The sequence below is a fragment of the Patella vulgata genome, chromosome 2 (assembly GCF_932274485.2).
Source record: "Patella vulgata chromosome 2, xgPatVulg1.2, whole genome shotgun sequence".
Taxonomy (NCBI): domain Eukaryota; kingdom Metazoa; phylum Mollusca; class Gastropoda; family Patellidae; genus Patella; species Patella vulgata.
The window spans coordinates 13,735,433-13,749,825 of NC_065880.2; the positions used below are offsets into that span (position 1 = coordinate 13,735,433).

The window sequence follows — 14,393 nt, forward strand, 5'->3', positions numbered from 1 at the left end:
AAAGTGGGTTTAAAGTATGAAAATCAAGCACTAAAATGTGAGAATATAGCCCATTTACATGTATCTTCTCTGAAAATTTCAAATCAAAATATTTTACCGGTAATCGCTGTTTGGAAATATAATAGAATTTGCTTAAAATAGGGTTACATGTACAAATGTATGTACAGGAATTCAGGAATTTTGTTCTTAAATTATATCAGGGTTTGAAAGAAAGAAGACAGGAGAGACTTTCCGGGCAAAATGTCCCTAATACATGTACATTTTGTAGCACACTGTATGTGCCGGTTAATTTCAATTTTACCCTATAGAACCCTGTGAGCACTTATAGTTCAAAGGGTTAAAGGAGCTACATGTAAATCGCTATTCTTGGGCACCTAGAAATAGACACAAATGAATGGGTCACAATGCATGTACATTGTACGTACATGTATGTACATGTAATACTGTAATAAGAAAGTATATAAACTGATTTACATTATAATCACTTCTGTTTTTACTGTAATTTCTAATCAGTTACATGTATGTTCCACGAAATATGTGAAGAGTCCAAATTGAATGGCAATCTTTGGCATCTGGTTTTTCCAGGCTGCATCGTAAGTATTTTCTCCTGTGGGATATGTTTAGCCGCATTCATAAAGTAGCTTTGAATATTACAAAAATTTTCATTTTGTCTTAAATATTGGAAATTAGAAGCCCACACTTTCACAGCAAGATAACAGCATCAATGTTGATTTAAATTGACCAACAGTTCATGTTTTCTATGTCGTAGACTGTGGATGATATTGAGTTAGGGACATGGCTCCTTTAAGTAGGATATTAAACTCCATTTCATACTTCATAAACTAATATTTGTTAAAATGATGACAAGTTGGGGGTTTTTAGCATACAATTCATTACATAGATTTATGACTGACAGACATTCATATTTGACTAACGTACAGTTATATACATGTTGTACTATAATTTTTTGATAAATATTTAACAGAATAAACTACTATAAATGCTACTATATTTATGGTGTATAGAATTTGTACTATTAATCGATTGAAACTACAATTTGATATGTATTGGTTAATATTAAAGAATTAATGGTGTATGTGTGTATTATATAAATGAAAAATGAAATACAAAAGCAGTAAGTGATATTTTCGGGGGTCGACTCCTTTTTTCCGATAAATTGACTGATCTATTATAATATCAGTCAGAGAAGCTACAATGTATTAATACATTAATGCAGGTGAAGTTTGATTTTTGCTGTGATATATAAATAGAGTTTATATTAATTATTAAAGTTAGGATAAAATTGAATATATATACTATTACATTGACCAAAGAAAATGTTGTGACAGCCAAAGTCCATAAAATAGGCCAATGATACTGTCTTCCACATGAAATGTGATTTTTAACGTAATATATGTATATTTTGTTTTGTTACCAACATTACCGGTACACTGAACACAAAAAATATTTTTAGAGCCCAAAACCCCATAAAAAAGACTGGTGTTACTGTCTTTCATCCGAATAAATTGAGTTTAATCTCTGATTTATAATGGACTTGACGTTATAGGCCTGCAGCCAAAATGTCTAGTGTGATGTTCCGCTACAAGGTCCTCCCTACTAAACTAACTAGGAACACAAATCCAGAGAGTTTCAAGCAAAATGTTTGCAATAACTCGATTTAGGGCCAGATGAAAATTATGATAATTGTCAAGTCAATGCGATATTTATATTAACAATTGTGAAGTTGAAATAGTTTGAATTATTAGAGAATAAAAAATAGTCTGGAAATGAATAAATGCTGACCACCTAGTCCTGTTTTCCATATTATTGTCATTCACCTTTTTCACTTTTCGCCAGATCAAAGACACAGATAAACAATTTGAGAGCTACATGTATCACTACCTTTTTGTATCAAAATTATTATCTAGATTTCCATGTATTAATATATAGAGAATCTTCTATGAGTCTTTTTTGATATCAAAAAATATCAACACAAGTTGATAAAGTAACAAAAAACGAGTAGGAGATTTTATTTATCACCCAATCCTTTCTTACGTGCACAAATAAATAAATATAATTCTTTGCTATAGACTTCACTTTTAAAACCTGATTACGACGTAGTGATACATCATTTTTTGATTGCAATTCAACCATTGCAAAGTCCTTTATATTGACCCAGTGTTTCCATCAAAGTCAATTAAATAAAAATAATTCATTTTTAATAAAAAAAAAGGAGTTACTTTTAATAAAAATGAACTGTTCTTTGAAATACAAGAAAGTACTTCCTTTTTAACTGACCAATCAAATTCATGTAAAGCGATATCTCCTAAGGAGATATCACAGTAGATTATGAAATTTATCACACAAGCTATATCTACTGTAGAATGTACATGTATTATTGGGTGATAAATTTCATTCCATGTTTCATTACTCAATTCATGTAATGCCTCTAGCATTCCTATATCATATTTCCATGTCAACGCTTATACTTATACCCATTCATCATACTTAAGTTGAATTTTGTGTCATTATCAGACCAGTTTGAGGTAAATGTGTATTCTGAGATGATTATCATAGTGTTTGTCTTGTTAGTAAATTTGTCTTGTTTGTAAATATTTATTTTATTTATCATATTGTTATAAATATATGTACATGCTGCCCTCAATCAATGGATGTTTGGATACAATAAAATCTTATCTTTTCTTATGCAGCGACTTTATAAAAGGTGACTGGTGCAAGTAATTAAAGATACATTAGTTAAGAGTTTAATAAAGAGTTGGCCATTCTTGCTATAATAATTCAACAATAGATGATAAAAAAAAAATATATTATTGAAAATTTCAGTCAAATTACTTTATTCTGAACGGAGTTGTCACTGTTGAAAGTTTGGACTAGAAATAGCCATCGACTGTGTCGCACCGTCTATGAGAATTGGCGATCGTTTAATTGACAGGCGATAAATCCACCCACATATTCTTTATTATCAAGCAACATTCTCAATGGCTATGGTACCCTCACTTGGTAGGCCTTTTCATCACCAGTTCCTGTAGTGACGTCAGTGACTAACAGTAAACGTTATCTTGGTCGGCCTCGGCTATTTCTTGATTTAATTTCAAATGGACTACTATTTAAATCCAAGCTGTTTCCAAGCCATCTGAGGGTCTCCAGAGTTGATTTTGAGCTTGTCATGTAAATAAAGGTCTATTTAATAATTTCTATAACCGCTGAAGCCTAAATAAAGACTTGCAATACACAGATTTAGTTCTTGCATAATGTATGTTTAATGAGTGCCATCTATTTATTTAGGGTATGAAGGCGAGGATATCAACCTTTTACTGTTGTTGTTTATGTTTGTAGTTTTATTTTCAAACACCTTTTGCCAAGATTATTGTTAGTCTTGTAAGCAAATACTAGCTTGTAAAAAAAATCATTATGGTGATCGTGTTGTTTTTTGTTCAGTTTGATTAAAACACAGATCCTATTTTGTTTAATTTTTTATAGTTCAAAATTTTGTTTTACTTGTCTTCACAACACTAGGATCTCGAAGAGTTGGTATATAACAGGCATTCTAGTTGATGTAAGGTATTAGCCAATGAAATGGTCAGTGGGTAAGCCACTAGAAGCATCAACACTGATTGATTAATCAATGTTTGATGTCATAGGGTCAATGCAACCTTCCAGTACAACTGGTCAGATCTACATGTAGTGCAGACCATTGAAAGTATTGCTTTCTATTACAAGGAAACCGGAAAAAGTGTTTGACCAAATTTGATAAGGGATATAAAGGCTGTGTTCTATCTACACTCTACAGGATATTGTTGTCCTTGCTTTATCTTGATAAGATTAAGAGCTCAACATGGAACTGTTTCACATTGCTTGACAAATAGAACTATTAGGAGACAATACATGTAGACCTTCCATTTTGAGTGTTATTTCAACTTCAACTTTTTATTTGCATATTACGTCCATTAAGAACAGTATACAAAACATACACATACATCAATATACATGTATGCAAAAATATATTTTACAATGAATAATATATTGGAATATTTTGATAGAATATTTTGAGTTTATTTTAACATGGATTAAGTTATAGAAAATATGTTTTCCAGAAATGCAAATGAATATCCATAATAATAAATGAACAATGTCCAATGGCTATGATCCTGCCTACAATTATATCAAAGTTCTGATGTTAGAAACCTTAAAATTTTGCATCAGTTTTTGTACAGGTACTGAGTACATGTAACACGATCAACATTGAAATTTGCAATTAGCAGATACCAGTTTAACTAGGTAATGTCCGTATTTGAAGTGGCTTGGTCCATGTCTTGAATTTAAACGCTGTCCTGGAGGAAATTTTTTGGGTAATGGTTCACACGATTGGTCGGCATAGAGCTATGAATAATTGTTTTCTGTTTTGTCTAAGATTACTAAGGATCAAGATTTTGAATTTCAGTTTTGTTGATGTCAATTATCGATGTTGATGCTGTGGTCATCTTGATTACTGTCGGCTTGACAGGTAGTTTGAATTTATTGGTCTAATTTGATATTTCACTGTCATTAGATAGATCACACTTTCAGATAAAAATAGCTTTTATCTTTTAAAAGACATTATGTTTTTTCTATATTTTGCAGATGATGAGACACTCCTGGGATAATTACGAGACATACGCATGGGGTGCCAATGAATTACGACCCATATCAAGGCATGGACATGCCAGTATATTTGGAAACATTCCGCTTGGTGCTACAATTGTTGATGCAATTGATACCCTTTACATTATGGGCATGAAAAAAGAGTTTGAAAAAGCTAAAGATTGGATTGATAAAAATTTAAAGTTTGAAGGAGTAAGTATTATACATGTATTCTATGAAATGAAATGGGGTTTAACGTCCTACTGTTCTGCTCCGAACTAGACTAATGAAGACGGGCATGCGCCATACAGTGTGCTATGAGGGAAATTTTGCACGGACAGCGGCACTACAGCCTACTCTTATATCAAATTCCAACTGTCAAGGGATCTTTTACGTGCACGCCAATGCGTACACAGGATCTTCTTTTTTCGTCCCATCCGAACGACTAGACAGCTGTCCTTGTCTGGCCGGCCGTCCAGCATCACTGACAAGGGGGAACCACGTCGGAAAATCTGGATGAAATTTTCTCGGCCAATGCAGGGATCGAACACCAGACCTCCAGGCTAACGAGCCAGCGTCTTACCCACTTAGCCACCGTGACCCATGTATTCTATGAAACAATATGCAAGATTTATCTTTAAATAATATTCCACACATATTTCATTGGTATGAATGACTTTATTATTGATGAAATAAAAGCACCAATATGATTGAGATGAATGTATAGAAGTAATATAATGGTTAATTTGGTTGTGATATTATTTGTTTGTTGATTATTATAATAGCCCAATATATTTCTTGATTTTGTTTTACAGTCGTCCGATCTGTCTGTATTTGAGACAAATATTCGATTTATTGGTGGGCTTTTATCAGCATACGCTCTATCTGGAGAGGAGGTAAGTACAGTAATAATCATTACACGATGCTAAAATTATATTTTTTTTACTCGATTGAAATCACATTATTTATTTGTAATCAAAATTTTGCAATGGGTTGACTAGCGTGGAGTGTACATAGGTGCTTATGTAGACCTTAGAACTGGTGTTTCAACTGAAAATCTTCGACCAGAGTACATGTACCTCTTATAACTAAAGCAAATATTTTCAGTCTGTTGAAGTCAGTTGCCCATGGTTAACTTTCTTCATCTTAACCAGCTGTCGCCTGTCCAACCTCATGGGTTTTCTCCTCTGGTTTTCTCCCACTGCTAAAGACCTCTACACGCAAGCGAATTATTAAAATAAAATTGAACCATGTGTTAGTCCCAAAATGACCTAGTTTGTGTTAAACCCCATCTCTCTCTCTCTCTTTGGGCTGCATCTTCTAATGCATTCACCATTTCTTTTGATTACGCGTTAAGTGTAATCACTATTGGGTCCGAGTCGACATAAGTTGATCAGTTAATGATTTGATCTACATAAGCAGCCTTGTAACTAGTTGAAAGCAGTTGCTTCCAATTGTAAAGTCAGCATGCATGAGCTATAAGATCACCAGTATAGAACTTTACAGTGTATTAACCCATTGTGGAACATACTTGTTAGAAAGATAAATAATTTAACATATATATTTACATAAGACACAATCAATACCTACCCACAGTAAAGCACTACCATATTTGTTAAGATATAATGCATGGTGATATGGTAAAATAAAGGGAAAAAATTAACAGCTGATGAAAGAAAATGTGAAAATGTCACCCTAACCCATATAAATTTTGAAACAACTGCATTTCCAAATTTAATCGACTGAACAGATATTTGTTAATTTACATCCTGTTGGGCTATAGATATAAAAATTTTTTATCTAATTAACCCAAAAGTTATATTTGTTTATTGACATGTTTATCTAATTAACCAAAAAGTTAATGTACAACAACAGGTTTTTAAACTTTCCTCACTTGAAAATGTGCTTTTGCCTTAATGTGGCCTTAATGTGATATTTATAGAAATAACAATTCATACAGAAATCTCTCTGACTATTTATCTGAATTTTCAGACTATTTATCTATAATGTCAACTATTTATCTATAATGTCAACTATTTATCTATAATGTCAGGCTAATTATCTAGAATGTCAGACTAATTATCTAGAATGTCAGACTAATAATCTAGAATGTCAGACTATTTTTCTGGATTGTCACTTTCCATCTGGTTTGTCAGACTATTCTTCTGGATTGTCAGACTATGCTTCTGGATTGTCAGACTATTTATCTGGATTGGCAGACTATGCTTCTGGATTGTCAGACTATTTATCTGGATTGGCAGACTATTCTTCTGGATCGGCAGACTATCTGGATTGGCAGACTATCATCTGGATTGTCAGACTATTCATCGGGATTGTCAGACCTTTTACTGGGATTGTCAGACTTTTCATCTGAATTAGTATTAGTATTTATCAGGATTTTCAGACCTTTTATCTGGATTGTCACACCTTTTATCTGGATTGGCAGACTATTATATGGATTGGCAGACCTTTTATCTGGAGTGGCAGACTTTTCATCTGGATTGGCAGACTATTCATCTGGATTGGCAGACTATTCATCTGACTGTTGTATTGGTTTGCTGAATTTTGATGGTAAAATTCTAGGTTAATTGCACAGAGGAAATAGTTTCTGTTTTGGTCCACAATGGTAAAAGTTGTCATCCACTATGAAACTTTCGGCTAAAATCCTACTGGGGAGAGCATGATTTAATCATCCAGAATCTATCCTAAATGATACCGGTAATTACATATATATTTAAGACCTGAATATAAACATATGATGTTGATAGAGTATGATGCCATAACTACAACATATACCAGTCTCAGATAAAAAATTGAATAAAATGTTAAAAAAACAAATCAAATAAACCTAATTTTAATTTTTCAGATGTTTAAAAATAAAGCTAAAATGATAGCAGATAAACTAATGCCAGCCTTTAATACACCTACAGGTATACCACAAAGTATGGTGAATGTAAAAACGTAAGTAAAACTTTCTATGTTTAACTAATTATTCATCACTGGTTACTTTTTTAGTTGACTACCAGTAAAACAGAATGGAACAATAGGATTTCTCTCAATCTGACATATTTTTTTCCCAGATGTTTTTTTTTTAAATGAAACTTTGATTGAAATTTAATACACTACTGTATATAGCAGAGCTACAATTTAATTTCATAGGATTCCATTTATTTTTTGACTGAATTATAGGCCTATGTTGACTTAAAATAATGAAAATTCTGGAATTATGTTAGGTTGAATCAAGTGTTGGTACTCTACTGTACATATATTTACTGTTTCGTGAAATTTCATTAATTTTTACTGAATTATGACCCTGTATTTATTGACTTAAAATCAATGAAAATTAGGTTTTCCGAAATGTTTTAGATGAAACTTTGGGATATTTTATTGAAATTTAATGTACTGTTTTAAATAGTAGAGTTACATTGCAGTTCTTTCGTTCAGTGAAAAAATTTTGATTATATATGTACAGGAATGTATTCACAGTATCCGAGTTGTACAATTGAAAGGGGATATATGTATTAATGTTTTAAGGAGTGTGATGTTGTTGACATTTCTGTTTTACTCATACAACTACCCATATTTCACTACGTTTTCTTTAAGAATAGAAATGGGTTTGCAATTAATGTGACCAGTGAAGGATCACATTTAAGACATTAATTTCTTAATCACATGAATTTCTCAGTGACTAAATGCATACACTTTAGATCCTAAGATCAAAAGTTGAGAATGACATGGTTTTGATTCCCTTCTTGTACATGACAAGGAGTAGGGTCGACTGTCCAACCTCATGGGTTTTCTCCGGGTCCTCTGGTTTCCTCGTACTGCTAAAGATCCCTACACACAAGCAAATTATTGAAATAAAATTGAATCAAATATTAGTTCTAAAATGATATTTTATCAATGGATGTTAAACCACATTTCTCTCTCTCTCTCTCTCTTCCTTTAATTTCTTGTTTTGGAATGTACAATGTATATACAGTACTAATACTGTGCTTTTTATTGAGTGGATGTTAAACCACATTTCATTTCTCTCTCTCTCCCTTTAAAGGGCCAATCCCAATAATATTTTGGAGAATAAAACTGCTTAATTTTGTGTTAAAATCCCCTAAAATCCTCTACCTAAGAGCCGAGTAACTAACTCACTGTTTCTGATACATGTTCGAACAATTTAAACCTGCCTGTCTTCATCTGGAAATGGAGACCGTTGTCCAAACTGTATTATATGGTGTTTGGATAAAACCAGACTTTTATTTTATAAAAGTAATGTGTAGGTGAAATTTACCCTTCGTTATGAAGTACAGCACTTGGGTCATTCACTGTAAAGACCTCTAAAGAAACGAGAATCGATTATCAGGTCACCCAACGAAAAAATTGACCCAAAATTTTAAAAGGGTTACGTGTCCGGATAACGTTCATATCCATATGACTCAATATTTGAGCTGAAATTTTGAGACAAGGTAAATTCACCATTCTTCTATATTTGAGCGTTTAAATTTCATACGTACTCTGACTTTTATTTTTGAGGCTCTGTTCAAATCAGGATAGTCCCTTAAATTTCTTGTTTTGGAATATACAATGTATATACATGTACTAATACTGTACTTTTCATGCATTTAAGTAGCATATATTGTATGAATTAATAATACATTATTCAGTTATTGATTTCTAGGAAACATGATTATAGAACTATTGAGCTATATTCACAAGCTTATAAAAAATATTGACACAATATCCGTGAATATAGTCAGTATATAACATTCCTGTGCTAATATTGTATGGATTTTTATACCATAATAATAGAGGCAATTACTTTTTTTTATTTCTGACAAATTATGACACAATACATTTAAAATTAACTTGACGTAAAGCTACATATATGAATTTGATTTTTTACATCCACATTGATTCTAGCGGAAGCTCTAAAGGCTAGTGTCTAGTCATTTGGATGGGACAAAAATACAAGGTCCTGTGTACACCTTGGCTGAATGGTTAGCATGTGCACGCTGTATCATAAAGTCTCTCATAGAGTCAACTGGCGTGGTTTCGATTCCCTGGTTGTACGTAACAACGAGTAGGGTCACCTGTCCAACCTCGTGGGTTTTCTCTGCATCCTCCAGTTTCCTCACATGCTAAAGACCCCTATGCGCAAGCGGAATTATGGAAATAAAATTGAACCATATGTTAGTCCAGAAATGACCTAGTTTGTGTCGGGTGGACGTTAAACCCCATTTCTCACTCTCACTCCATTGACCTGTCAGTCTTTCATCCACTGTTAAACTTGTATACATTATTTAAAATATGCATGGGTAATAACTGGGGATAACTACTAATGGATTACTTGCAGAAAATTCCTTCCTTCCTATCCCAACGGTATCACTTGGATCCATTCTTGTCATCAGGTACCAGAGATTCAGTCACCCATTTTATTGTACTTTAAGTAGAGAGTTAATTTATCACATTCTTGGAGTTCATTCTTTAAATAAGTGAAACATATAAGTCCATTTATTTTAATGCTTTCTGATAATGCCTTTTGATAATATTGGAAAGTTATGTTCATTCTTTTTCGGCTGAATTACTTACGTGGATGTTAGCCCCACTGCAAACAATATTTTTAAATTAAATACTCATGAATTTGCATAATTTTTGTTGATTTATATCACTGTTTGGGCATTATTTTTACATGTATGTCCCTTGTTAACTATGAAGATTTGTGCACACAATAGTTTCTAAAGATTCTTTAAATGACATTTAGTAATTGGAACATTATCAAATAACACACTATTTATGGATAACAATTACTATGGTTTATTTTACTGCAACATTTCAACAAGATTTCACAAGTCGTTATCAAGCATATAACATATTTATGCTATAAGCTTGATAACGACTTGTGAAATCTTGTTGAAACGTTGCAGTGAAATAAACCATAGAAATTGTTATCCATAAATAGTCATTATCAAGCATATAACATATTTGTGTTATATGCTTGAAAACGATTTGTGAAATCTTGTTGAAACATCGCAGTGAAATAAACCATAGTAATTGTTATCCATAAATAGTGTGTTATTTGAGCTTTTAAAGATATTGTCTAAATTTATTATTGAATAGTGTATATTCACATTGTTTAAATTTTATAGAAGACATCTAGAGATTTCCCGTGATAGTTCTGCCTTGATAATTGTAATGATTGTTTTATTGTAAACCCTATTATTAAAAAGCGACCAAGCATGATTATTGATATCTAGCTTTTAAGGACTATATTGATAAGATCATTGTTTAAAAAATTTGTTTTGAAGATGTATTCCTTCGAGAATAAGATTAGAACAACAACAAAGAAAATAATTTTTATTGTCGTAAATTTAATAGCTGTTTGGGTAACAATGGTTAGAATTTCAACTCAACAAAATTTGAAACAAGGAAATTTTTTAAAAGTTTTAAAAGTATCAAACTTTTGAATCAATAACTTCTTTAATGTATTAAGTATTGCATGTACAAAATTAATATTGTTGAAGTTATTTTAAAATTAAGTGTTGTATATACTGCAACTTGTTGGACTAGTCAGTCAAGTTTTGGTATCCGCTCCCCCACCCCACCCCCCTCCTCGATTCAACATACATAGCCGGTTGCACATATTAGACCATTTCATATGTGTTTGTTTTTTGTCATAAACTGGATATAGAAAAATAACAGTTTTTGATTGAAATTGCTGTGAGGATAAAGAGATTAAAGATCTTTATCTTGTTTCATTTCATTATTGAACATTTACCTGATAAAGATGAAGAAAATGATGTTGAAATCTTAGGTGGTTCAATATACCTAGGCAAATTATTCATGCACCAAATCTTCTGTAAAGCCAGATGAAAAAATTTGCACAAAGTTTTAACTCTACTTCTGTACCCTTTAGGCACTCTTCTCTATATTAAAGATGCTGGCTGTTCTTACTGTAATAGTTTAAAGATAGAAAATGAGAAGTGAATATATTGAAAATTCAGACAAATTATTTTATTCTGAGCAAATAGTCTGGATTGTCAAGCACCAATACCATTGCCACGATGCCAAGTCGTTCATTCTGCAGTTTCTGTGAATAATGTTTATATTGATGTTGAACAAAGATATGACTGACAGTGACATTGTCTAATCCACTCAATATCTATGCCACCCGATGGTCTAGAAACTCTAATATGGGCTTGTCATGTGAATAGATGTCTAAATAATAACAATCTGATTAAAACACAGATCCTATTTCGTTTCGTTTTTTATATTTCAAAATTTCGTTTTAACTTGTCTTTACTACACTAGGATCTGGAAGAGTTGGTATATAACCCGTGTAGCCGTGTTCTGAATGACGTGAGGGATTAGCCAATGAAACGGTCTGTTACGGCGAGTGTTTGGCGTGAGCTGCACGGAACTTAGGGTAAACCACTAGAAGCGTCAAAGCTGATTGATTAATCAATGTCTGACGTCATAAGGTCAAAAGCTGCTCGTATGGCACCTGACACGACCTTCTACTAAAACTGATCAGATCTTCATGTAGTGTAGGCCATCGAAAGTAAAAAAAAATGAAATGAAATATAAATCTGTATTTTAATCAGACTGAAATGATAATTTATATCTATAGGCAGATTTAGCTCTTATATAGTGCATCTTTAAATGACTGTATATATGCTTGCACTTATCATACATTTTTATTTATTCCAGTGGTAGTAGTCGTAATTGGGGTTGGGCATCTGGTGGATGTTCTATATTATCAGAATTTGGTTCTTTACATTTAGAATATTCATATTTATCTCAAATTACTGGCGATAAAATCTATATGGATAAGGTATGTATAAACCAACATGGCTGATTGATCAACCTTTAATCATGGTTGTTTACATTATGGATTGATAATAGGAACAGGACATGAACTGCACTTAAATCATTTTAAGTCTCTTGTAAATAATATTAATTTCCATGTTTATAGAGCTTAAATGTTCTGTAATAACCACTCAACCTTGGCTTAGTTCCAAACAAAGTAAAGTAAAATTGATAAAACATTAGTGGTTTCGAATCACCTGTTGTATGTGGCAAGGAGTAGGGTCGCCTGTCCAACCTTGTGGGTTTTCTCCGGGTCCTCCGGTTTCCTCCCACTGCTAAAGACCCCTACGCGCAAGCGAATTATTGAAATAAAATTAAACCATATGTTAGTCCTGAAATGACCTAGTTTGTGTCGAGTGGACGTTAAACCCCATTTTTCTCTCTCTCTCGTGAGGAAATAACTTAATTCATTTACTTATTATGTTACAGGTGATGAAAATTCGTAACTTTATACAAAATATTGAAAAACCACAAGGTTTATACCCAAATTATTTAAATCCTAGAACTGGTAAATGGTGTCAAAGTAAGTATTTTCAAGTAATATAGATGATGATATACAAAGGGATTACTAATACAACAGATATTTTCACATATAACCAAATCTCAGTGAAGACCAGGGCACACCATGGATTGTCTCTTGTAATCCTTGAGTGGCATTTAGTGATTGAACACAGTGAATGACACAACACAATTTATATGAAAAACATTCATTGGATAATACACTTCTGTGCTTGATAAAGATAAGAGAACTCTTGTCGAAACGTCATGCTACAAACCAGTGATTCTTTACCATATAAATCATGTGTTTTTTTATTATATGTTGACGATGACTAATTTGCAAAATTGGCTGAGAGATTATACCACCAACCATCAGATTTAATATTAATAGATTTATTTCAGACTGTATACTTTCATACCAAGGACTGGTCATGTCCATTTTTGTAGTTTGATGACAAGTTAAATCACAGTGAACTCTTAAAAAAACCACATAAAAGTAGTACCAGTATGTGCATGAAACGAAGTTGATTCAGGGGCTAAGTGAGAGGGATGCAGTGGCAAGCTTTGCGTCATGGTTTGAGTTTTGTGGCCCCTTGCAAATCGCAAAAAATAACGTTGTTTCAATGCAGTTTTCAACATTATAATCATAATGCTCAATCTGTGTCAAACATATACCATGGGTCAGATATGCTACAGATCGACAGGGGGCTAAGTGAGAGGGATGCAGTAACAAGCTTTGTGTCATGGTTTTGAGTTTTTGCTTCCCCTCACAAATGACAAAAAATCATGCGGTTTCAACATTATAATCATAATCATAATGCTCAACCAGTGTCAAACATGTACCGTGGGTCAGATATGCTACAAATCGACTGTAGCATGTTCCACTGGCTGCACTGGGAGCCCCCCCCCCCCTGCACTAACATATAAATATTGTTTTTTTGGGCCCGGACGGGATCTTATTCCTCATGCAAAGTCATGAGTCTCTACGCCCCTTGGAGAGAGAGAGAGAGAGATGGGGTTTAACGTCCACTCGACACAAACTAGGTCATTTCGGGACTAACATATGGTTTAATTTTATTTACATAATTCGCTTGCGCGTAGGGGTCTTTAGCAGTGGTAGGAAACCGGAGGACCCGGAGAAAACTCACGAGGTTGGACAGGCGACCCTAACGCCCCTTGGTTGATTATATATGTAATCATTGTGCTTGATAATGATACGTGTTAAAATGTTGTGCAATAGAACTTGTGATTGTTCCCCATAAATATTGTATTAAACATACATTATGCATGAGCTAAATTTGCCTATTGGTCTTTTTTTAGGCCTGAAATGTTTTCTAAATTATTAATTAATTTCTCTGATATTAAATAGATTAGAACAGTTCAGCCATATTTTG

The 14,393-nt window shown here is 32.9% G+C and overlaps 1 protein-coding gene across 1 annotated transcript in view; it reads left to right on the top strand.

The window, feature by feature from the left end:
- The window catches only part of LOC126810410 (mannosyl-oligosaccharide 1,2-alpha-mannosidase IA), a 30,234-nt gene that overhangs the window by 3,466 nt on the left and 12,375 nt on the right, over positions 1–14,393 (top strand). Inside the window, exons 2-6 of the mRNA XM_050535460.2 lie at positions 4,642–4,854; positions 5,457–5,537; positions 7,508–7,602; positions 12,343–12,466; positions 12,931–13,024. Of these exons, the coding sequence (XP_050391417.1) occupies positions 4,642–4,854; positions 5,457–5,537; positions 7,508–7,602; positions 12,343–12,466; positions 12,931–13,024 (607 nt within the window). The remainder of the gene's footprint in view (positions 1–4,641; positions 4,855–5,456; positions 5,538–7,507; positions 7,603–12,342; positions 12,467–12,930; positions 13,025–14,393) is intronic.